Below are 23,169 nucleotides of genomic sequence, written 5' to 3' on the forward strand. Positions count from 1 at the left end.
ATTCAATTACAGAAAAAAGGGAACTTTTCCACGATTTTCTGAAATTTTTTAATTGTTTTATATATTTATTTATTTTTGGCAGTTTTCCAATCATTCATTTTATAGGACAGGAAATGGGTGAGAGAGAAGGGGAGACATGCAGCAAAGGGCAGCAGGTCGGAGTCCAACCCGCAGCCTCTGCCTCGAGGACCCTCAGCCCCTTTACATGGGGCGACTGCTCTAACCACTGTTCCACTGACCGCCCCTATTTTCTAACTTTTTGAGATGTATCTGGATATCACTCCTCCATCCGTGGTGGAGTTCTTGACACACACCTCGTAGCTAACTTTGCCAGAGGGAAATCAAATTCACTCAGCATTTCACAAAAAGGAAACTGAATAAAATAAGACCCTTTACTGGGTTTGTGTGTGTATCATGAAAGGCATCTGAGACTTATTCTCCATGCAAAATATAGAATCAGTTGATAAATCTATTTTTCTTCCATTTCATCCTCTTGTTACTTACTGCACTGAATTGTGTGCATTATTGTGTCAGCCAAACAATCTCGTACAGTAAATAAGATTGTATTTATTAACATGACAATCAATACACAAACAAATTTGTCAAAAGTCCTGAACATAGACACTTTAAAAAATACAAAATATACATTTATGCATCTTGTGAACAACTAAATCTGTATCATAGTCCGTCACACCCGTCCACTGTACAAATCAGCTGACAGAGGCTTCAGCTCCGAGCATGTGCGCGATAACGTTCTCAAAACGCCCAGCATCAACCGATGCTTAGGACAGCTAGGCTGTTCCAGAGTCCTGGTAACATACAGTATGAGTTCATGCTTAAATGAGTCCATTTGTGTTGTGAGAAAAACAGTCAAACTCTAGATAACATGTACATTGATCAAGACGGAGCATTCACTGGATCTTTTTCATGCAGCATAGTCCATATGTGGCATGACATAAAACAAGTATGAAACAGGGCCAATACAAAATAAAATAAATAAAATCAGAAATGTTTCCTGGCATTGTGATGTTTGTCTAAAAACCATCTTCAGTAGTTTCGTGCTGAACATTATGACCAGTCAGAAAGTGATCATGAGCAGTGTAACTCCAGGTGGAATCATTAATGCAGGCAAACACAAAGTGAGCAGAGAATAAACAGGGTTGTAGGCAAGATATTAAAGATACTGAGGTGTAATTGCCCATTCCCATTATGTTTGAGGCCATCTTTCAATTGAAGATAGTTTGAAGAACTCTGATATCCCTTAAAAACTTCAAATGGATAAGATCAAGGCTGGATGACCAACCAACATACTATAAAACTTCAGTGTCCCCAAAAGCCCCAGTTCTATGTAGTTTTTACCTGTTGAAGGGCCACGTTAGCCTTGTGAGACCATCCTGATCTCTGAGCTCCACTGTATTTTACTCTCAGATCAGTCTGGTAACGTGTAGAGGAGAAAATTTGGAGAAATTTGACCAGGGACCGAACCAATCAGTGTTGGTTTTGAGGCAGATTTAAGCGATGAAACGAGAAGAGACCGTTCAGTGTAAACAACAAGGAGGCTTCCACAGATGAGATGAGCAGCTATGGATCAAGCTGCTCACTAACTCTTTTTTCTCTGGATCCTTCTGTTGAATATGGACCGGGCTCCTGAAATTGGGCCTTTGATCCGTAAATTCACGTTACACAAACAGAAATTATCCATTACCAACATGTTGTTTACTTTCTGAGCTTTGCCTCGATGCTGTTAGTACGCCATATGCTTTAGTGATCTGATTGGTTGATTTGGCCCGTATGTTGGTGATAGACAGATGGTTTATCCAATCAGAAACCAGTATTTTCGCCCCTTCCCTAAAGATCTCCAAACTAGAGGTGGATATGCTGAGCAAATGAATCAAAACACGTGGAGGAGTCAGGTTAGGCCCACGTAGCCTCACGTAGAGAGAGAAAAACAAATGAACCGTGTAAAAATAGAGTTGAGCTGTATGGCGATCACAGTACACCCCATGTAATTTGGCTGTCAGGTCCACTTTGTCAATCAGCTTGTGGTCATTTAATGAAGAATGGGGTTGAGCGATATGGATACAAATATTCTAAAAATAAAACAATAAAACAATATGTAAATGTGACTTGATTCCCACATAAATAAAATCTGAAAATAAAAAATAAAAACATCCTATATTACAGTAGCCTATACATCATTTTGTATCACAATATCAACATAAATATCAGGCTATAACACATCTGGGATATAAACTGGCTCATTTTTGCCCCGGGACCTCCGTGTGGTGAAGAATGACTCATCGTTCCGTATTTGTATAAAGGCAGTTTTCATGAGTGACATAACAGCATGGTATTTAGTTCTGAAGTGATGCATTACCAATAAATGCCATCATCCAACTTGTATACACCATTACAGCAATATTAGAACCATTTCCATCTGAAATAATGACAGCACCACAAAGAAGGCTGGTCTGACTGAAAAAGACCATCAGTGATACAGACGTCTGCTGCCCAAGTGAAAGGCCTGAACACGGTAGATTAATGGGGACACTTGACTATGATCCGGAAAGAAATCTCTGCAATATGATGGTCAGCAGATCAAATATAAAATCCGGGGTACTTGCTACTTAACCATTCATTTCCTATACTTTAAAACCAGCAGTCTCCTGAGCTCCTGTCCGTCGAGGTGTTGAGAGCAGAAAAAGCCGGCCAGGCTGAGCAGAGAGGCAACTGATTGATATCAAGCACCTTTATATATTCAGTGAATCCACTGCTTAGAGAGAGACTGGCTGAGATCACTGCACAGCGTGAGCATGCTGGCACATTCTTCAGTTAAATTAATGTGTATACAGTATACATTTAAATGTAGACATGAGAGTAGAAAATGTGACTGATCCCATTCAATCTGTAATCTTCAGGCCTTACCGTGTTACTTACAACAGGCTGAGCTCAGCTGAGGAATTTAGTAACAGGACGTGTTGCAAAACACAATATGATAATAGGGAACGTTGTGTTGCAGGCTATCACAGTGGAGATTAAAATGTGGTTTAAAAGTTGAATGACAAAATGGTTCAGATAATAGGTTTTGAAAAGTTTCAGAGGTAGTGTTGCACTCTATTCTGTAGATGCAAGCAATGACCAAACACCAAAGTGTTCAATACTAAATAAATTAAAATGGCAGCATGAAATAAATAATCACATCAATTGTGTAAAATACATCAGTGAACCAAAAATTTGGGAATTCAATCGAAAAAAACTATTATTTTTACAGAAATAATAAAAGCGTTTCATTGGAAATTATTTAGATTTCATTATAGAAATAGCCTTATTCAAAAGTATTTTATTACTCCATAATGGCATTTTGGCCAATAGTATTATTTTTATTATTATTATTATTTCACTTTGACTTTGATTACATGTCATTCCTGGTGGTCACTTTTCATAACAGTGGTGTTCTCACCACCCTCGAACCGTTTACTGTGCCTGTGCCCAGTAAACGCAACAACTGCCACCAAATTTAGCTTGTTAGCGTCTGTTAGCTTGAGCAATGATGTCAAAGTGATTGTGAATCAACCAACTAAGTGCTGTTGTAAATAAATAGTACAATAAAAAAATAAATAGTGGACAAAAACTAAACCTTTTTAGCCTTTACACCGTAGCTTGACAATGCTGCTCATGCTAGCTAGCTAACCAGCTAGGTTAGCTTGTGAACTTAGTCAGCATCAAAGTGGAGGTAGTTTCTCTGAGGACCATCTTTAGAATTTACTTTGAATAAACTAGTTATGTTAGCTGCTTTCACTAACACCTGCTTTTCACTTTGATGCTTACTAATAAACAAAGATCACAATCCTGCCTATCAACTAGTCACATAGCTAGCTAGGTTGCATTTGGAGCCTCATTCAGCTAAATAGATTAAAATTAAATTAAGTTCAATTAAAAGGAGATTCTTTTTTTGTGACTGTGTACTGGGTTTATTTACAGCAGCTGCTAGATAGCCAAATTCAGAATTAATTTTACATAAGCTAACAGGAGCTAGCTGGCTAAATGTGGTAGCTGTTGTTGAGCTTGCTAGCTTAAGAAGACAGGGGCATGTGATCGGCTGAAAGATGAGAGAGTAGAGACTGTCGACAACACTGTCAATAGATTAAATATAATAATACAAAAATTAAAAAGAATCTTTCATATTTTAAACAATATATTCATGTGATTATCTATTTGATAATTACAAATTTGTTTACTTAATATTGACACTTTTTTCAATGAAGTTTGGACTATGACGCAGTTCAATGTGCGCGTCTTATTGGATGACATTAAATGAACTTCCCTAAAACATTCTTTGTTTGGGGCCGGGGGAGTTCCTGGAGATGAGCGTGACCATGCACAAGTCTCTAAAGAGATGGAGAATACAAGTGGTGGCGAGAAAAAATAAACCTTTTCAGAAAACATTCCTCATGCCGTTAAAACTAACTAAAACCAGAAAATAAATAGTTGCCTATTGTTTGTCTCTTTTCACTTAACTGTGAATGAAGGCTTTGGCATTTCCCCTGCCTTTCAGATAACTGATCACCTGTTTGAAGAAAACAGACCCGGGAGCTTAAACATTTGTGTCAGAAAGCCCCCCCCCCCCGTGACTTTTGGTTGATATGTGCTCCACCTGGTTGCAGTGCTGTTGGGCTAAAGTGTTAACGGAGGGTTCTGCGACATTCGCACCCTGCTCTTCCCTGGTGTCCGGAACAAATGCTTCCCAGTATTAGCACAACACCACTTTCCTCAGAGGGAACGCATCAGAATGGAGAATTCATCCCCAGCTTGGTTTCAAACTGCAGCTTCTGTCTCTTCTGGTAGCGAACTCGCACCCTGAAATGGACAGAGGGGACATGTCAGAGGTCACGTTCGAGCCAATCTGCTGTATTTTTCCTGCATCACAACATGCCCTCGTTCTTCATAACGAGAGAGAAAAAATTTAGAGTGAGCTGATTACTAAATAATCCTGAATAATCCACGCTGATCCCCTGTTGCCTTTCCTTCTCCACCCTGCTTCTTTCTTTCTGCTATTTTCTCCCATGAGTCCAAGTCATTGAGTGGAAGGGTTCATTCCACTCTCTTTAATTCCTTCTCAGTTGCCCCTGTGTCAGGTCTCATACCGTATCTCGTGTAGCTTCACCACTTCGTTGACCACCACCACCAGCAGCGGGGACAGAGAGACTAGCAGCCAGGCCAGCAGGGGTATGTCACTCAGGTTAAAGGTCAGGAGGCTGCTCCGGTCACGCCATAACTGGTAATCTACTGTGGCCTGAAGAATCTGGCTGAGCAGACTGGACAAGAGAAGACAGTTGATAAGAAATGGATACAGAAAGGCTCAAAGGGCAACACTCTTTGGTTTACAGCATATATTCAAAAAAATACCGCAACATGAGAGAGGACTGAACGCCTTGTGAAAGATATCATGGTGACTTCAGACAGCAGCTTTCCACTTACACCACAGGTACAGTGAGACACCACCAGGTATTGCTGAGGGGACTCTTCCTCCACAGAGGCTGAGAGCGGTGGACGTAGCTGAGGGAGATCACCACTGAGATCAACGACAAGCAGAAGAAAGGGTTTGATTTGAAAAACGATAAAAAAACGTGTGACTTTGAGCACCGTTTATGCTGCATGTTAGACTGAGCTCCTACCTGTGTGTAAGACGAGGAACCCTGCCATGACCTTCTGAGTCAGCAGCAGGCCGTTGGACAGCTCACCGAACCAGTGAGGAGCGTCAGCTGAAGCGCTGCAGGCACAGAAAAACTAGTGATAAATTAAACTGTTGATTTCTCCACTATATTCTCCAGGTGTGACTTCGGTGAGCTGTACACAACCATGATATCATCCAGGGCTGAAACAATTACTCGAGTAACTCAAGTGATTCAAATACAAAAAATGCATCGAGGCAAAATCTCTGCCTCGAGGATTCGTTTAATACCTATCTCGCGCATTCTGTGGCCTGTTCCGCGCAGGATCATTATTCCACGCGGACCGTTTTTGCAGATACACACCACTACATCCGAAAAGGCAAAGAATAAGTTTGGGATCATTTCACACTTAAGAAAGAAGCCAAAAAGGTGCAATGTGTCCACTGTTAACTAGAACTGTTATACCACAACAGATGATTCAGCGTCTGAGCTGAAAGCAGCCCGTTGTTAAAGCCACTTCACAGGGCGCCACTGTTTCGATTTAAGGAGCCCAGTTGCCATAGTGACTGCAGATGTTAAAAACAGGAAGGGAATGCGTAGCGGTCCTTGTGAATGACTATGTTTAGATTTTCATGAATGTTAAACATAACGTCACCTCCCTGATCAGTCTTTATAGTTTTGTTTGAGTAAATGTGTCAGCGGAGTTTTGGACGTTGCTTATTGTTACAGTAAAAAGGAAGATTATATCTATCTCTTATTCCTTTTCCACATTATCTCCTACCTGGCTGTGAGTATATAAAGGCAGTTGACAGTGGTGTTGTCGGCTAAGGTGGAGTTGATGCTTCTGGGGCAGCAGATCTCCTGCAGGGTGAACCCAAAGGCCACCAGGTAGGCACACACTGTCAGGCCAAACTTCAACAGGAAACAGCCAAGGAAGTAGTGCTGGGTCTGGTGAAAGAGGACAACATGAGGGTCAGCTTTGAAATTCTCCAGCCTCCAGTCTATTTTAGTTCATTTACATTCAGTCCAATTCCTTATTGTCCTTTGCATTAAAGTTATTCCTCCTGATGTTTTCCTGCTGCACTTTACTCTAGTATTAGAGTATTGTTAAATTACTGTAACTGTAAACACCAAAGCGATAGATCTTTTCTCTTCTCAGACATTTTGACTTGATTAACTGATAGTAGGAAGAGCACAGATGCTACTGATAGCATTAGCAATGGCTCTGTTGCATGCTGGCTAACTTGGCAGAGCCAGTGTGTGATACCAATGCCCTGAACTCAGCACACCCAAATGGAAAGCAGCAATGATTATTATTATTATTAGTAACACCTGGGCTTTCCCTGCTATGATTTTCCATAGATGACATTAGGAGCAGACACACAGAGAGAGACATGACCTTTTTCACAGATAATCTATCTCATTGTGCTGCCAGGATATAGTGACAGTTTCAGCAAATTCTTTTTTAAACAAAGTTACAAGCTTCAGCTTTAAGACTGTATTTAGTATAGGTGTTGTACTCGACTACATACAGGTTGTTTGGTAGTTTGGGGTTGGATTTTATTTCATTTCATTTTAAGGATATCTTTCCTATAGAACATGTCTATACTTTCCCCTTTTATGAAACAAACTGAATAGTGTTATGCTATTTATTATATTTAAAAGATGGCATGTCATTTCTGTTTCTAGATGGTCACTCACTCACTCACTCACTCACTCACTGCAGTGACAAAAGCTGCACACTTTGTGGATAATTGTCATAAAAAGAAATGTTCCGATGTTAAGTTCAATGTACAGTTCAAATAATAGTTCAGTTATTACACTGACTGCTCTGTCATTAAAAGAAACCTATGAACACCATGATTCCTTTAAGTGTCTGTGTCAAAGCTGTAACCCTAGGGGAAACACTAAGACTATACTGATAATAACAGCATCATAGATATATTCATCATTAGATAAGACATTTATAAAAGCACTTATAAGTAGCACATTACGCATTTATTAGCAATTTACTACATGTTCCTTTACTTGACTGATATGTGATCCTACCTTCCTTGGAATGGCATCTAGGTTCTTCCCTGTGGCAACTGTCATGACTGAACTGTCTGGCGGCTTTCCCAAAAATGACACACTGTTAACACAACACAAACGTACCATAAGCATTCTGCATGGCACAGCAACATAATACTGTATTATTAGGATTATTCTAGTATGTGCAGTATATGTGTACCTTAGCAGCGGGCAGCTGAAGCAGGACAGCCAGAGGATGTCTGTGGTGTTCATTGGAGGAGGAAGCTGAGCTAGACAGGCTAAGAACTGCAGAAAAACACCTTTATTTATTACATACCATAATGACACAGAAAAAAAAATCTAGCCTAGAGTAGCATAAACAAAAGAGACTCTGAGGTCTCCTCTCTCTCACCTGGATGATGACCAGACTGAGCTGACACTGCAGCAGGAAAAGGAAGCACTTGCGGATGCCGTAGGTTGTGTGTCGGGCCTTGAACAGATTCACCCAAGGGCATAATAATTAACAAATTTGATTACTCTCTCTGACCCACTGAGTGTGTGCGAGTGCATGTGTGCCTCACCTGCTCTATGAGCTTGACCATGCTGACGCTCTCTCCCTGGTGGAAGGTGACTGAACAGCCCAGACTGTTGAGCTGTCCTGAGAGCCTCAGAGGAGACAGGCCTTCAGCGTCTCTGTCGTTAAATCCTCCTCCGGTGGCATAGCCGAATGTCTCCCACGAACACTGAGAGGGGTACAGAGGGTCCAGAGCGATGCTGTGGAGGGAGGAGGTGAACAATCACACATTATACTACTCTGCCCTTAAAGCAGGGCTATTCGACCGGCACCACCCAGGCTGGATCTGGCCCACGAGGGAATATTTCCTGGCCCTTTGAGTAGAAGCCTCAAATTAATTGAATAGCCCTGTCTTAAAGGGTCAATTTACCCGAGTTACAATAAAGACCTTTGTTCATATATCTCTTGTATAATCTAACATGTAGAAAAAAATTTTTTTGTCCAGGTCATAAAAAAATCTGTCTCCACAGTAGTGCAATGGACTTTAATTTATAGTGAAAGGTGACACTTTCTCTCTCAAGTTTTAAAAGCAACATCTCTAACAAATGATATAAAGCAACGCCGGTAAAAAAAAAAGAGATGAAAGTGGAGGTGGGATTGTGGCTACAAGCCTAGGAACCAGACAAATCTGCTAAGCTCATGTTTCATTTGCTCCGACAGGTACATCTAGCCGACTTCACATTCAAGACACATTTCCAGTGCCCTGAGATCTGACGGGCCAATCACAACTGTTTCCCTATTGTGGGGCAGATTTAAGACGATGACTGAGAGGAACATCATAGTTACTGAATGTAACTGCTGACGAGGCTCAAATCAAACAAGGCTGCATAGATCAAATATGAATCAAGAATCAAGATTCTGCGGCTGTATTGTTTATTTCTTTCCTCAAATGTTTTCAGAAACACGTTCTGTGGATTATCCAGAACTGGGACACTTATTCTTGAAAGAGACGTTGCTGTCATTCTTCAATGCTGCGAGTGCCACACATTGTATTGGTTCTTTATCCCGAAAGCAATTTCAGTCAAAAGCAACTGGACTTGGTTGTTTGTCTAGGAAGACGTTTCACCTCTCATCCAAGAGGCTTCATCAGTTCATGTCCGCATCAGACCAGTCCCAGCCTGAAACGTCTTCCTAGACAAATAACCAAGTCCAGTTGCTTTTGACTGAAATTGCTTTGGGGATAACGATGACCTGGCTTATTGGTTCTTTAGAAATCTGAGACAGACGTGTCAAAGACTGAATAAATAAAAGCAGAACTATCTGCTTGGCTAGATAACACTAGAGGTGGTTGAGACTGTTAACTGTTAAGACTCAAACTTCAGTGGTTTTGTGTTAAAAATGAACCATTAACATTACAAATCAACACTGGACCAACCTTGATTACAATAACATCCATCTATAAAAAGTGTTTAGGATGTACTGTATACCTGAGGTCACTCTGTAGGAACAGGCGGCTGTTGCGGAAATTGGCAGAGCTTCCCAGACAGCATGTAACCTCCCTGTTCTCCTGCATGATCTTCATCATCTCACACATGGCTATGAAGAAAAAAACATTGTCATGTCATTTCATATCTTTGCTGTTACTCAATTGTGCAATAAGAGCTAACTCTACCCTTTGAATGTAAGCACTAAGTACAAAGTGTACACAGTGGGCCAACAGAATAATCCAAATTGAGACACAGCAGTCATTGCTTTCATTACTCTCCTTAAAATCTCACTCTTAAGGGGCGGATGAAAGAGGACACCTTGTGAAAATAATACAAAGTAGTGAACAAAACAAAGTGGATTTATGCATAACGCAGGTGACTTAGTATATAAAACGCATGAAGAAGACTCACTGTCAGGGGTGCAGTCAGTAAAGAGTGGCACCAAAAGAGGCACATTATCAATGTTCTTCAAATGAGGACGAACCTGGTGGATACCACGAGGTAGCTTGGCCTGAGAAAGAGCAGGGAGTTCTTTATAAGACAAGTTATGAGTAGCACATACAAATAATCCACTTAATGCATCATTTCCTGCTGCTTCACAAAGTAAAGGGCCGATAAATCAGTCTGTATTGTCGGGGTCAACGTAAAAAGATAGGGATTCTTCCTCTGCTGTAGAGAGAAGTGAGCAGTAGCTGTATTGGTTTTAATATTGTTACCCTGTTGCAGTCCTCCAGAAAGCTGGGCACATCGCTGTCTGTGGGCTGGAAGCTGGCCAGGTCAGAGTGGGCTTCCTCCTCTGGCAGTAGTGGACCTTCTGCTTCATCCCGAGAATCTGCGTCACACATGAAGAGAGCCATCTAAAGTTTGAGATGCTCTCAAAGAGTACACATTTTAAAACTTGCTTTCACAGGGTTCCCATGTTGAGGCTGGATTTATGCAACATGTATCTAACACCCACCTGAATTTGAAACACACAACACACTTAATCAGGATAAGTTGATGGCCAGCTTACTGTACAGGGAAATGTCATAATTTTAAAAACATCTGATTTACAATTTCTGTGAGTTTATGAACTCTCCAACTGATGTCTTTATATGTGTTTTTAAGGAGCATCTCCAAATGCACCAGTGTTAATGTTTCACTTTTCTCTAACACACACAGACTCACAATGGACAGTTTAAAAAAGGATTCAAAGGGTTGCAGCAGAACCAGAGATACGTTTTTTTTAACTCTACATTACCAACAATGCAATTCAACTGCTCTATAAAAAAGATGGAAACAGCTTTCGGGTCTGAAAGTGAATCCAATGCCTTAAACCTGCATTTTTTCAGATTGTATAGAAGTCAATGAGAAAACAAGCCTACTTCTCACTTGATTTATTACTTCCACATTTTCCTAAGGAGTTTATGTATGGAACTAAAAATGTCTTGATAAGTGTGTGGTTGCATCTTGCTAACAAAGCCAACGTTAGCTAGGCAGCGGTAGCATTGGCTGGTAACTTTAGGGAAACTGAATTTGAGGCTTCAACACGGTGGTCAAACCGACGGGTGATGTCGTGGTAGCTACGCCGATCTCTTACATACAGTCTGGGGTTGGCTAATGAATTATGCTCCTGGCAGCTAATGAAGCTTCAGGTTGCTGGCCTACAGAGTTCTGGTAAACTCAATAACTTTCCAATTTCACACTTGTAGTCTTCACAGAAGGGTTAATAACTTTTATATATAACTTATATTATAACTTTTAACATATGTAGTAGTATTCCCCAACACCTGTAAATACACTTTAATGTGCAAAATTGGTGGAGGTGCCCTTTAAGCATTTAAGCCCTGGGACAACAGTAACCTTGAAAATCCATACTGATGGCCAAGTCGAGCCTGCATTGCAAATGGAATAATGAATATTAACAGAAAGTTCTTAGAAACATGTTTGGTACCTTGATTCAGGTCTTCATGTAGGGAGCCCTGACTGGGACTGGATGGACCTCCATCACAGGGACTGTCTCCGTTTGGAGTCAGAGAGATGTGACAGTTCCAGCCTGTCTCTAAGCCCATCTTCTCTGCAAAAACCTGCATAGACACAAACGTAGGTACACAACTCAAGTACTCACACTTTCTCTCTTTTCTGATGTGCAGTACACTGCTCGGGACATTTTGAATAGATTTTCCAACACACTTATTTTCTGTACATGTCCAGTTTTATTTATTTGTTTGTAAGGGATAATTTTTACAACTGTAATGTATATTATCTATTATACTGCTAACAGTTATTTTAGTTTTTTCCTAGCAATTACTGCAATGACAACAACAAAATGCCCTTGTGTCACAATTGCATTGATGGATTGTGAAAGAACCATTGTGCTGCCAGCAGAGACACAAGGAGACAAAAGATTAAGGGAACCTTTTCCATATATACTCATGTGCGTTCACCTTGCTGCGGAGCTCATCCTCCATGGAAAAGTAAACAAACCGGATACAAGCGGTGACCAGGGCGTCGATGAGCCGGACCGTGTCCAGCCTCGCCTGGAACTGGGACGACACCATCCCCATGAAGATCTGCCCACTGAGGGCCTGAACACAGTCCTCACGCTCCACACCCTCACCTATACCCTCTGGGGAATGAAGGGAAAGACAATGAAAACAAATAAGTAACTATAACCAGTATCATGAATTCTACTATAGGTCCCAGCCGTACCGTCGGAGCTCCAGCTGTTCCTGCAGGAGTTGTGTTTGATGGGGGTGGTGGAGGGCAGCTCCACTCCGGAGAAGAGGCAGGGACCAGCGGCCAGCTCCACACACTTCCCATTCAGTTGATTGGACAAGGATACTTGCATGGGTTTGTAGGCAAATGCTGAGCAGTAACCTGACAGACAGGCACGCTGGTAGAAGTCCAGAACCTTCTTTCTGTAATAGTAGAAGAAAAATAAGAGAAAGGCTGCTAGAAATATGGATGATATCAGCTTGCAATTCATTTTGTGACTTCTCTGATACTTTCTGTTTGACTGAAGAGTTACAGCACCTGTCTGAGCCTGAGAGGGGATAGATATCAGTTCCATCCCAGAAGTCAGTGCAAGCCTCCAGGATTAGGTCGGCCGAGCCGTGCGACAGCATCTGGACGTTATCTGTGACGGAAAGGTGTGAATAACATTAGCATTAAAACAAAAAAAAATCATTTCTCTTTTCAACTTCCTCTTCTATTTGGGCAAAGGGAAGAGAAAGGGAAGTTGGCATTAAAATGAAACAAGTACATTTAAGAAAAATATAGTTAGCTCTTATTATTAACAACATGGGTAGATTGAAGTGTGTGTGGACTCACTGGAGGAAGAGTCTCGTACAAACAGGGAGATAAGGTGGGAGATGGGGGGTTGGCGTTTGGTGAAGTAATGAAGGCGGCGGGAATTCAACTCCTTGGTCTTCTCTCCGGATGGCAGTTGGTACAGAGTCAAGTGGTTCTCCTGCTTAAACAGCTCCCTCGCACCTGGAGTGAACCCTGACACACACACACACACACACACACACACAAAGACACGGGTTGTCGTCTATAGATTTTAACGCGTAATGTTATCTAGCACTGAAAACTCATTTTTCTTCACTCAGACTTTCCGCGGGTTTATGGAATAAACAAATACAAGAAAATAAATATGAATATTCTAACAGTGATGACTAAATCCTGTTCACTGTGGAGACAAGAGTATCCTTCATGGGGAGTTTACAGAAGAAGAACTTCTGCAGAAAGAGAGAGAAGGAATGTCTGTGGAAACAGGAGGAAAGTTGTCTGACAACTGTGTACATAAACTAAAAATAATTATTATTTAAGATTATTTTTTGGCAGTTTTCAAGCCTTTTATTATAAAGGACAGACAGGAAATGGGGTGAGAGAGAGGGGGAGACATGCAGCAAAGGTGCCTCTTTACATGGGGCGAACGCTCTAACCAATCAGCCACCGGCCGCCACTAAAAATTATTTTTTGATGTAATCTGTTTAACTGCTGCCCCCGTTCACGACACCCTGAATATGGATAACTATCCCTGTAATTATGTGCATCCATTTCAGTTCAGTCAGTGTACGATAAGTGCACAGTTTTTACATCAAGGAAATTCCTTTTATTAATTTCCTTTCTGAGCAGAGAAGAGAATTTCTGCTCCCAAGAGTCTAAAAATGGTTCATTTGCAGTTTTTCCAGGTGAAATATTCCCATTCTAGTAAAACAATGCAATAAAGCAAAAACGTATAGCCTTAGTTTATCAATGTCTTTGCTCATAGTGCTCAGAAATTTATTCCAGGGGTAGGACTTTCTTCTCAGACTAAACTTAATCTTTAATTAATTGTGCTTGGGAAGACAATAAGATAAATTTTTTGTTTTTGTTTTCCTTATGAAGAAAGATTCAAGGCTGTGCAGGATCGATCTGATTGTTGTGTTCTCATATGACCTAAAAGAAAACCAAACTAAGGGGAGAACTAAGCCCTGGTATAAAAAGCTTTCCCTAAACCAACTAGATGCAAACGCAGCCCTAAAAAAACCATCACTCCACGCTCACCTATGAGCCTGGAGAGCTCACAGAGCCCCCAGGGGACGCAGACAGGCAGCACGGTGCCGTGGCTCTCCTGCAGGGCCAGGTTGGACAGGTGGTCAGAGAAGCGGCAGAGCTGCTGGGTGACGCTGGCATTGCAAAGGTTCAGCATGATGTTGAGGCCCAGCGGTTTGAGGGACGGCAGATGGCATTGCCAAGAGAGGTCATCGAACTGGATGCTGGCTGGGTTCTGCTGGTCCTGCGACAGGCTCAGCATCTCCAGGTGGTAGTCGCACACAAAGTCATCGGCCTCGGCCTCCGGGCACCCCATTGCAAAGTCCTGGAGACACATGGGACAAGAAATGATAAGACGAACAACAATGCAACACAGCAAATAAAACTTTCCCTTTTTTCAGAGCTATTTCAGACACTTGAGAAGTGTCAGTTCCAGTTTTTACCTGGGCCTGGTCATCCTCGCCTCCCTCAGTGTCATGGCTGAAGCTCACATTGGATCCAGAGTGGTGTTTGATGCGAGTGTGAGCAGGCTGGCAGGTGCGACGCAGCCGGAATGTGTCAGACGAACGAGCAGTGTCATGTGACGTCTCACTGGGCTCAGGCCCCTCCTCCAGCTGGGGCTCTGCTGGCAGACAGAGCAGAGCCTCGGCCTCGGCCTCCTGGGCCTGTACAGAGGCCACATCCAGTCAGGGAAACAGTACTGTGCATTATCAGCTAGGAATCCATCAAATTCAGTTGGCTCCAGTCACTTTCTACACCACAGACCACATACTTGGGCACTTTCTTCATTTTTCATCAACAATCCCTACAACGAGGCTGCAGGTGAAACCCGCAGATACACACAGATACAGAGACACACACACACAGACACACCTCTTCCCTGTCATCATCTGTCTCCATTCGGCAGTAGGAGCTGACAGACAGGTCATCTCTGAGATCATCCTGGCTGTTGTGAGGGGGTTCCACTCGTCCACTGAAGAACAGCACAGTCTCTGGACTGGGGTTAGGCCATGACAGGATACCCTGCTTGTCCACACAACACAGCACCTACATACACACACAAGATTTACAACTTATACACACAAAATAGTTCCTAAGTACATGGATGTAGGCATATTAATTGTTTTCTTTAGTGAATGCATTTTTGATGAATGATCATAGTCAGCACTAACCCTGGTGACAAATACTTTGCACTTCCTGTGATTGTTTCACAATGTCATGTGCCAGTTGAAAACTTTAAATGTGAAAAATGGAAATGTTTTGGGATTTTGCAGAATCAGTTGAACAGTGAGGTCGATCTATCATTGGATTACACGCTGTATGGTTTCCTGTCAAACCCTCCTGACTTTGAAGGATATTTGAATCCAGTACAGAAAAGGCGGACACTGCCACTGACGATGTTAACTATTATATTAAGAGGAAATTACACAATGCAAACACACTGTTTATGACAGGATTTATGGTTGCCATAATTACATCCAGAGCTTCATTGCATGAAGTTGCGACCCACAAAACAAACAATAGATCAGAAGGATTATTTCTTCAGCAAGAAGTACTTTAAAATAAAATGGTTCATACTGACATTTGTGGATTCATCAGAAGGGAATTGTTTCTGCAAATAAATGTTGCTGCTGAATGTTTCAAATGCACATTACAAGGAAAATCCCATTCACCTCTATTATAATGGATGGTCAGAAATCTTAAGAGACAGATATTTTAAAAATCTGGAGCTTATTTTGTTGTGTAGATGGACTACAGAGGGGCAAAAAAAGTATTTAGTCAGCAACCGATTGTGCAAGTTCATCATAAGTAGACTTGAACTGTGAGAGACAGAATGCTAAAAGAAATCCTGGAAATCACATTGTAGGATTTTTAAAGAATTTATTTGTAAACTATGGTGGAAAATAAGTATTTGCTCAATAACAAAAGTTCAACTCAATACTTTGTTGGCAATGACAGAGGTCAAGTATTTGATGTAGCTCTTCAGCGGGTTTGCACACGCTGTAGCTGTTTTTTTGGCCCATTCCTCCGTGCACAGCTCCTCTAGAGCAGTGATGTTTTGAGGCTGTTGCCGGGCAACAGAGACTTTCAACTCCCTCCACAGATTTTCTATGGGGCTGAGGTCTGGAGACTGGCAAGGCCACACCAGGACTTTGAAATGCTCCTTCGGTGCCTGGACGGTGTGTTTGGGGTCATAGTCATGCTGGAAGACCCAGCCATGTTTCATCTTCGATGCTCTCACTCATGGAAGGAGGTTTTGGCTCAAAATCTCCCGATACATGGCCTCATTCTTTTCTTCCTTAACACGGATCAGTCATCCTGTCCCCTTTGCAGAAAAACAACCCATAAACATGATGTTTCCGACCCCATGCTTCACAGTAGATATGGTGTTCTTTGGATGCAGCTCAGCATTCTTCTCCCTCTAACACGACGTGTTGAGTTTGTACCCAAAAGTTCTATTTTGGTTTCATCTGAACACATGACAAGCTCCCAATCCTCTTCTGGATCATCCATGCTCTCTGGGCCTGGACGTGTACTGGCTTAAGCAGGGGGACACGTCTGGCACTGCAGGGTTTGATTCCCTGTCTGCGTAGTGTGTTACTGATGGGAACCTTTGTGGCTTTGGTCCCAGCTCTCTGCAGGTCATTCACCTGGTTCCCCGTGTAGTTCTGGGATCTTTGCTCACCGGGATGAGATCCTGCGTGGAGCCCCAGATCGAGGGAGATTATCGATGGTCTTGTATGTCTTTCATTATCTAACAATTGCTCCCACAGTTGATTTATTCAAACCAAGCTGCTTGCCTGTTGTAGATTCCCTCTTCCAAGCCTGCTGCAGGTCTACAATTTAGTTCCTGGTGTCCTTTGACAGCTCTTTGGTCTTGGCCATAGTGGAGTTTGGCGTCTGACTGTTTGAGGGTGTGGACAGGTGTCCTTTATACAGATGAGTTCAAACAGGTGCCATTAATACAGACAATGAGTGGAGGACAGAAGCGCTTTTTAAAGAAGAAGTTACACGTCTGTGAGAGCCAGAGATCTTGCTTGCAGCTGAGCAAATACTTATTTTCCACCATAGTTTACAAATAAAGTGTTTAAAAATCCTACAATGTGATTTCCAGGATTTTTTTTTTCACATTCTGTCTCTTACAGTTGAAAATAAGTGATGCAAATTACAGCCTCTGTCATCATTTTAAGTGGGGGAACTTGCACAATCGGTGGCTGACTACATACTTTTTTGCCCCACTGTATGTAGACTATCAATGTGGACCTGGAGTTAAAGTTACAGGATATAAAAACAGTTTAAAATTGCAATAAGATATCTTTGCTAGTCTCCCCCATGATACTCACAGTGACAGATCCCAGAGTGTGTAAAAGGCTGGAAGTGTAACAGAGTGTCTGAGACTCTCCCTTAAGGACGCCAACCAGGTGTCTCCACGCACAACGCAGCAACTCCTGCATACACGAGTGCACACACACAAACACACATAGAAATCAAGTGACAGAACTACTTTCTACTACATACTAGAGGTCAGAAAAGCATGTAAATACATACAAATTATTAAAATGAAATTCACAAGTATATAGTAAAATGACAGGTCATAAATATAGTGATTCATTTGTTAAAATGGACAATGAAAAAAAAAATAGCAAGAAAGAAGCATTTGAGTAAACAGCTCCAAACCAGCTGTGTGATTGGGCTGTGAAGAAAGACAAAGGACAGAGATTCTATGCTACAATGCTAGTAGCACAAGGTGAGGAGGTGAAGCCTAGTGCAAGCTGCAGCCTTTATGCGAGTGGCCCAAAACACATCCATGCAGATTTTGATTCTTTCAGATGGAATCCATGACTGGTTCAGCAAGGGAAAAACTGAAAACAGTCACACTTTGCCCTTCCTTGCCCCCTCTCTTTATCAGGCAGCGTCCAAAAGGAACTTTTCACTGGGAAACTGAGGAAACATGTACATTAGGGGTGCAACATAAAGCTACTCTCTAGTTCCTGTTTGCTCGGTAAACATGGATGGACGGACAACAATCACCTTGATTTCCTTTGACTCTGAGAAATGTCTGAATCTGATGACGGTGAGACAAGATTTGATTAATATTGATCCTGGATGGAGACTGGATATACTGTGCGCTGTCCCTTAAAGGAGTAATTCTGCTGATGTTATCAGTTTGTATGAAGCATGTATTTTGATTCCTCTGAGTAATGACAGAGGCGTTTTAGAAGAGAGATGATTCAACTCAGTCATTTCCTGTATCCGTGTCACGTGTGTTTCATGGCCCCACCTCTTCACCTTCAGCTCCTGAGTGTATTGGTTCCAATGGGCGAAGTGAACGTGAACACAGATCCTGACGCTAAAATGGCATTTTTCAGAATCATATCATATCAAGAGAAAATTAACTTTGTTTGAGACCTGTTTCTGTCTCAGCAACAAGCTCTTGCGAGATCTGGAAATAGCTAAGCTAACGGCCACAAACGTTTGTGAAAGCTTCAGATAACTAATTTTTGAAATGCTAAATAGGGCTATTAAATATGGCAATATGGCATATTGTACTCAGTGATACATGGATTACAGTTATGTCCGCCAGCACTGCAGTTAATTCACCGATTGGGTGAGTGGGTTCATAAAAAATAACATTCTAAATAACTGATGGGGTTGTGGGTGTACATCATTATGGGTAATATTGATTTCATTCTGTAAATGTAGCAGAGAGCAGAGCAGAGCTGCTGTCCAGCTGTCGGTTCCCTCCTTAAGAGAGATGTCTGTTTGTGCATTTACACACCAGGAACAGCAGCCACATTGATTATTTTAAAAGCTTAATGTTTAGTTCAGCGCAGACCGCTGCTGCTTCGGGGAACGGAAACACAGGGACTGATAGTCGGGGCAGGTCTCTATATATATATATCGGAGAAAATAATGAATTTGAGTGGGTGGAGGGTGGATTTTTTAAGAGTCAATCTGCACATCTCCAATGCACACATAACTTTTCATCCATCCGCACTACACTTTCATGCAGTAGGAGACCAGAAGTGTATTAACGAAGAAACTGTGTGATGTTTGACGCAAACTGTCTCAGGAGGGGGGATAAATGAGATAACTACATAATTATTAATCTGATAAGAGTGTCTTATCTGTTCACATTCCAAACATTTTTTTTCCCTGCTACATCCCTAATGTACATAATATGAGGCCAAGAAAAGTCATCAATGTAAGTTACATAGCATAGCACGTTCCTAAGGTAAACTAACCATTCAGACAGTGGAGGAAATGTAGAGTTTTGCAACAGGCACCGCTAAGGAGCATGTTGGAAGTGATTGGCTCCGTCCAGTCAGTGTCCAGCAGGGACACATTTTTAAAATAGGTTCTCTAACTAAATTTGTTCAAACCAAAAGCATTCCATACTTTAGCATTTTAAAAGGCCAAATGCTGGCATGGTGAGGATCATGCCAAATACAGATTTAAAAATATGTTCATTAGAATTCCAAAGGAGATAAGGAAGGGACTCAGGGGGAGGAAACCATCAAGTATTACCAGCGTTGGGCTATATTGGGGATGATTTCCAGTCATGCAGTGCAGGCAGACAAGCAGAGGTGAAAGATCAGGCACAGATTCAAGTGAAAGTCCTTCTCAGATCATCTCTTCCTTATATCTAACACTTGCTTTGTATCAATTCAGAGCAATGCTGAAGCCAGGGACAAACATTTCAGAGGAACAGATCAGTGGTAATCTACCGATGACTGGTGATTTGTTTGTTTTCCTAGGAGCACTAGGCCCGGCAACAATGGAGGACAATGATTGGGTTCGGCCAGGAAGTGTGAGAGGTTGTGGGAAATAGAAGTTGTGGTAAAAAAAAGTGATCTTAAATAGACAGAATTGACTGTTGGGATGTCAGAGATGACTTGAGGCATCTTAGCGTAAACTTACATCCAGAGGTGCTCGGTCAAGACGTGTTGACTGATAATCCACAGATGAAGAGCGACCAAACCAAAAAGTCAAAGGGGAGAAAATAACATGTTGTGCAAGATGAATAAAAAACAAAAAAGCAAAGCCAAGTGCTTGTATTAAAGAAAATGAACACATGGAGAATCAGAGAGGAGGTCTGATCAGAAGATGTCCATGAAGACTTCCATGGGGAAGAAATTAGAGATGTCATGGAGACTGAGGGTGATTGGGGTGGAAGTGGGAGGGTAGATAGAGCTGTGTACGGGCGGGATCCAGAGAGGGAGTTGCAGAGGGGGCGGACAGCAAGCGAGTGAAGACAGGCGGGTTCAGGTGGAGTTGGGAGCCAAGCGAGTGGAGGAGGGGAGAGTGAGACAGCGAGAGGTTATACCTGGGAGGAAACCACTTCGGTGTAGCTGCTTAGAGTGTCCTCAGAGAACTTAGCAAGCTGGGGCAAGAGAAGAGTCTAGTTAAAACACAGGGGGAGGCCTTCGCCGGGTCTCCTCTGTGTGTGTGTGGGCACACGTGTATTGGTGTTAGGGTTAGACTGATATACGTAGGTTTCAAATCACCTTCATTATTTCTGAATGGAAGGTGCTAATAGCCAGCATGGAAAAACCTCTGAAACAGTGTAAAGTGAAGTCAATAAACATCTAGAAACAACCAAGGTTTTTGTTCTTTTTTTCTGTGTACTTGAAAATGAGCACAAAAACACTGGAAATCTGATTTGCCACTGACACTCAACGACATTCAAAAGACTTGCACTTAAAGTGAAATTCCGGCATAGGATCATCCCATGGTCTTTTTCGGCACTTGCACACATCAAATAAGCCAGTAAGACAGTTTTTTTTGTGTATAAACTATTAACGGAGAAATCCCGGAGAGTCACTAACAGCCGGATGTGGCTAACACTGATTAGCTCGGGGCAGTACGGTGAAGGCATTCAAACGTCTTTTTTTAACCACTAATACTGCTGAAAATAAAAGCCAACCTCTGCAGCAGCATGAGAAGAGTCCCTACACAGAAGACAAAACACCAACAACGTAGTTAGTGAACCCAGAGTTATTAAAAGAGTGTTTTAAAGACTTACCTACTGGCCCCTGTACCAGCTCCTCTCATAGTAAAGTCCATTCAAGTGGATTACCAAAGTCAATCCCAAAGGAAGGAGCCCATTGGTGCTTTGTTTTGTGTGTAGGGACTCTTCTCATGCTGCTGCAGAGGTTTGCTGTCATTTTCAGCAGTATTAGTGGTTAAAAAAGATCTTTGAATGGCATCACTGTGCCGGTTGTTAGCGACTCTACTGGATTTCTCCGTTAATAGGTCATACATGAAGAAAACTGTCTCAATGCTTTATTTGATGTGTGCAAGTGTCGAAAAAGACCATGGGATGATTTTATGTCGGAATTTCATTTTCAATAAGGTCTGCAGTTATTGAATTTTGAAGCTTGTGAGTGGTTTAGTTCCTTCATAGCATCACGTTAGTTTTTTTAATTCTGGAAATTACATTTACGCTTGAAAAAAAAACCAGCGGTTTTAATTTGTTAAAATTATCTGGCTAAACAAAATGTGTAAGTATCATATACTTTTGTTCACCACACATACTTATTTTCTGCAGTAATCAAAAATCCAATGTAAGAATCCCATTGGCTGTTTGTCGAGGGAACAAGGGTGATCCTAACTTAGGGGTGAACCTACAAAAAGACGTCATCCCTGCAGCGCTATAGTTTCTGTAATAACAGCATCATGGACGAAGTCGTGAAATTGATAAAAGCTTCTACAGGACCTTCCAGACTTTATAATATGACTTTGTCTATGTGCCAACCGAGCCACCCCACTGTTACTTTAGTTCAAAAAACATCTTAAAAATACACTGGGTTTGTAGAAAGTGTTTCTCTCATAGTTATTGCATGAGTGAAGCATGAGAATTATCAAATATTGCTTGACTTGTAAATCTCATAGAATATGTTTGTATTGTATTTATAGTGAAAGTTTGTACTAATTCTATCGCGGTGGTGATAATTCAATCGCACTTAGTCAGTTTAAGCATTTACTGTTGATTTAATGAGACCGTATACAAGGACTGGTTTTGGTTGAGGAATGAATTATTGGTTTAGCATCACTAAAAGAGGCAGACGTTAAGTTTTATGACACTCACAATAAGAGAAATAAAACAACATAAAGCAAGCAAACAAATGGGGCAAAAGCTGGCTCCTCTGTAAATACATAGAGAAAGGACAAAGCTGTGTATGAGCTTAGAGATGCTGCTCAAACACAGCCAGTTAAGCAGCATATAACGGGTGGGAGTACTCTACTGTTGCTGTTGAACCTTGTGAAATCAAACCAAGATATCAGTCTAACCCTAAAGTGTGTGTGTCTGTAGATATCAGTTAAAACATAGAACAAAATCCTCCATGTTAGTAATTACAAACATCTTTTCTGCCAGAGCACACCACACATTTATAACTCTGTGCATTTGTGTGTGTGTGTGTGTGTGTGTGTGTGTGTGTGTGTGTGTCCCTCTCACCAGACCAGCTGGGGATGCACGGCTGAACTCAGCGAGGACCCTGGCTTCTCCGAAGGCATTCAACAGCACCCACATGACAGGGAAGAGTAAGGGCAAGATGGGTAGAACACCCATCAACTGCAAATACAATTCACACACTTAAATCTCTGTCCAGTCATCTCAATCTCAGTCATGATCTTTTTCGATCCACACTGGTTTCAGCCAATTTAGTATGCTTCTACCAACAGAAATTGGAAAGGTTTGACTTATAAATGAATATTGTTGGTTTCTCATCTGATTACAATTCAAATGTCAGCTGGTTTGCTGTGTACATACACTTGGCTAAAGTCAAACAAGAAATACTCCAGCTTTTGTTAGCTACACATTTATAGTGCTGAATGATTGTACCTGAAGTTGAAAGAAATTGTAGCAGGCGGGGGTGAGGCTTGGTGCGTCACAAAAATAGCGGATAATGTTCACTAGCAGGAATGCCACCTAAAGGGAGAGACCATTAGTGAGGCAAAG

At 41.7% G+C, this 23,169-nt stretch overlaps 1 protein-coding gene across 2 annotated transcripts in view; it reads right to left on the reverse strand.

Moving 5' to 3' along the window:
* Window positions 1–552: 552 nt before the first annotated feature.
* The window catches only part of tmem94 (transmembrane protein 94), a 45,043-nt gene continuing 22,426 nt past the window's right edge, over window positions 553–23,169 (reverse strand). Inside the window, exons 9-32 of one of the 2 annotated variants that reach the window (XM_083932822.1) lie at window positions 23,053–23,139; window positions 22,666–22,782; window positions 20,533–20,589; window positions 17,549–17,653; window positions 15,078–15,251; window positions 14,648–14,869; window positions 14,217–14,529; window positions 12,996–13,169; window positions 12,699–12,801; window positions 12,375–12,583; window positions 12,110–12,291; window positions 11,617–11,749; window positions 10,400–10,515; window positions 10,095–10,194; window positions 9,684–9,792; window positions 8,264–8,456; window positions 8,095–8,172; window positions 7,903–7,988; window positions 7,722–7,803; window positions 6,454–6,620; window positions 5,676–5,770; window positions 5,479–5,572; window positions 5,145–5,315; window positions 553–4,857 (exon numbers count right to left, since the gene is read on the reverse strand). In XM_083932822.1, the coding sequence (XP_083788948.1) occupies window positions 4,785–4,857; window positions 5,145–5,315; window positions 5,479–5,572; window positions 5,676–5,770; window positions 6,454–6,620; window positions 7,722–7,803; window positions 7,903–7,988; window positions 8,095–8,172; window positions 8,264–8,456; window positions 9,684–9,792; window positions 10,095–10,194; window positions 10,400–10,515; window positions 11,617–11,749; window positions 12,110–12,291; window positions 12,375–12,583; window positions 12,699–12,801; window positions 12,996–13,169; window positions 14,217–14,529; window positions 14,648–14,869; window positions 15,078–15,251; window positions 17,549–17,653; window positions 20,533–20,589; window positions 22,666–22,782; window positions 23,053–23,139 (3,240 nt within the window). In that variant the 3' untranslated portion in view covers window positions 553–4,784. The remainder of the gene's footprint in view (window positions 4,858–5,144; window positions 5,316–5,478; window positions 5,573–5,675; window positions 5,771–6,453; window positions 6,621–7,721; window positions 7,804–7,902; window positions 7,989–8,094; window positions 8,173–8,263; window positions 8,457–9,683; window positions 9,793–10,094; window positions 10,195–10,399; window positions 10,516–11,616; window positions 11,750–12,109; window positions 12,292–12,374; window positions 12,584–12,698; window positions 12,802–12,995; window positions 13,170–14,216; window positions 14,530–14,647; window positions 14,870–15,077; window positions 15,252–17,548; window positions 17,654–20,532; window positions 20,590–22,665; window positions 22,783–23,052; window positions 23,140–23,169) is intronic. The other variant, XM_083932823.1, reaches the window with a different exon arrangement.

Source organism: Echiichthys vipera (genome assembly GCF_963691815.1).
Source record: "Echiichthys vipera genome assembly, chromosome: 18".
Lineage (NCBI taxonomy): Eukaryota > Metazoa > Chordata > Actinopteri > Perciformes > Trachinidae > Echiichthys > Echiichthys vipera.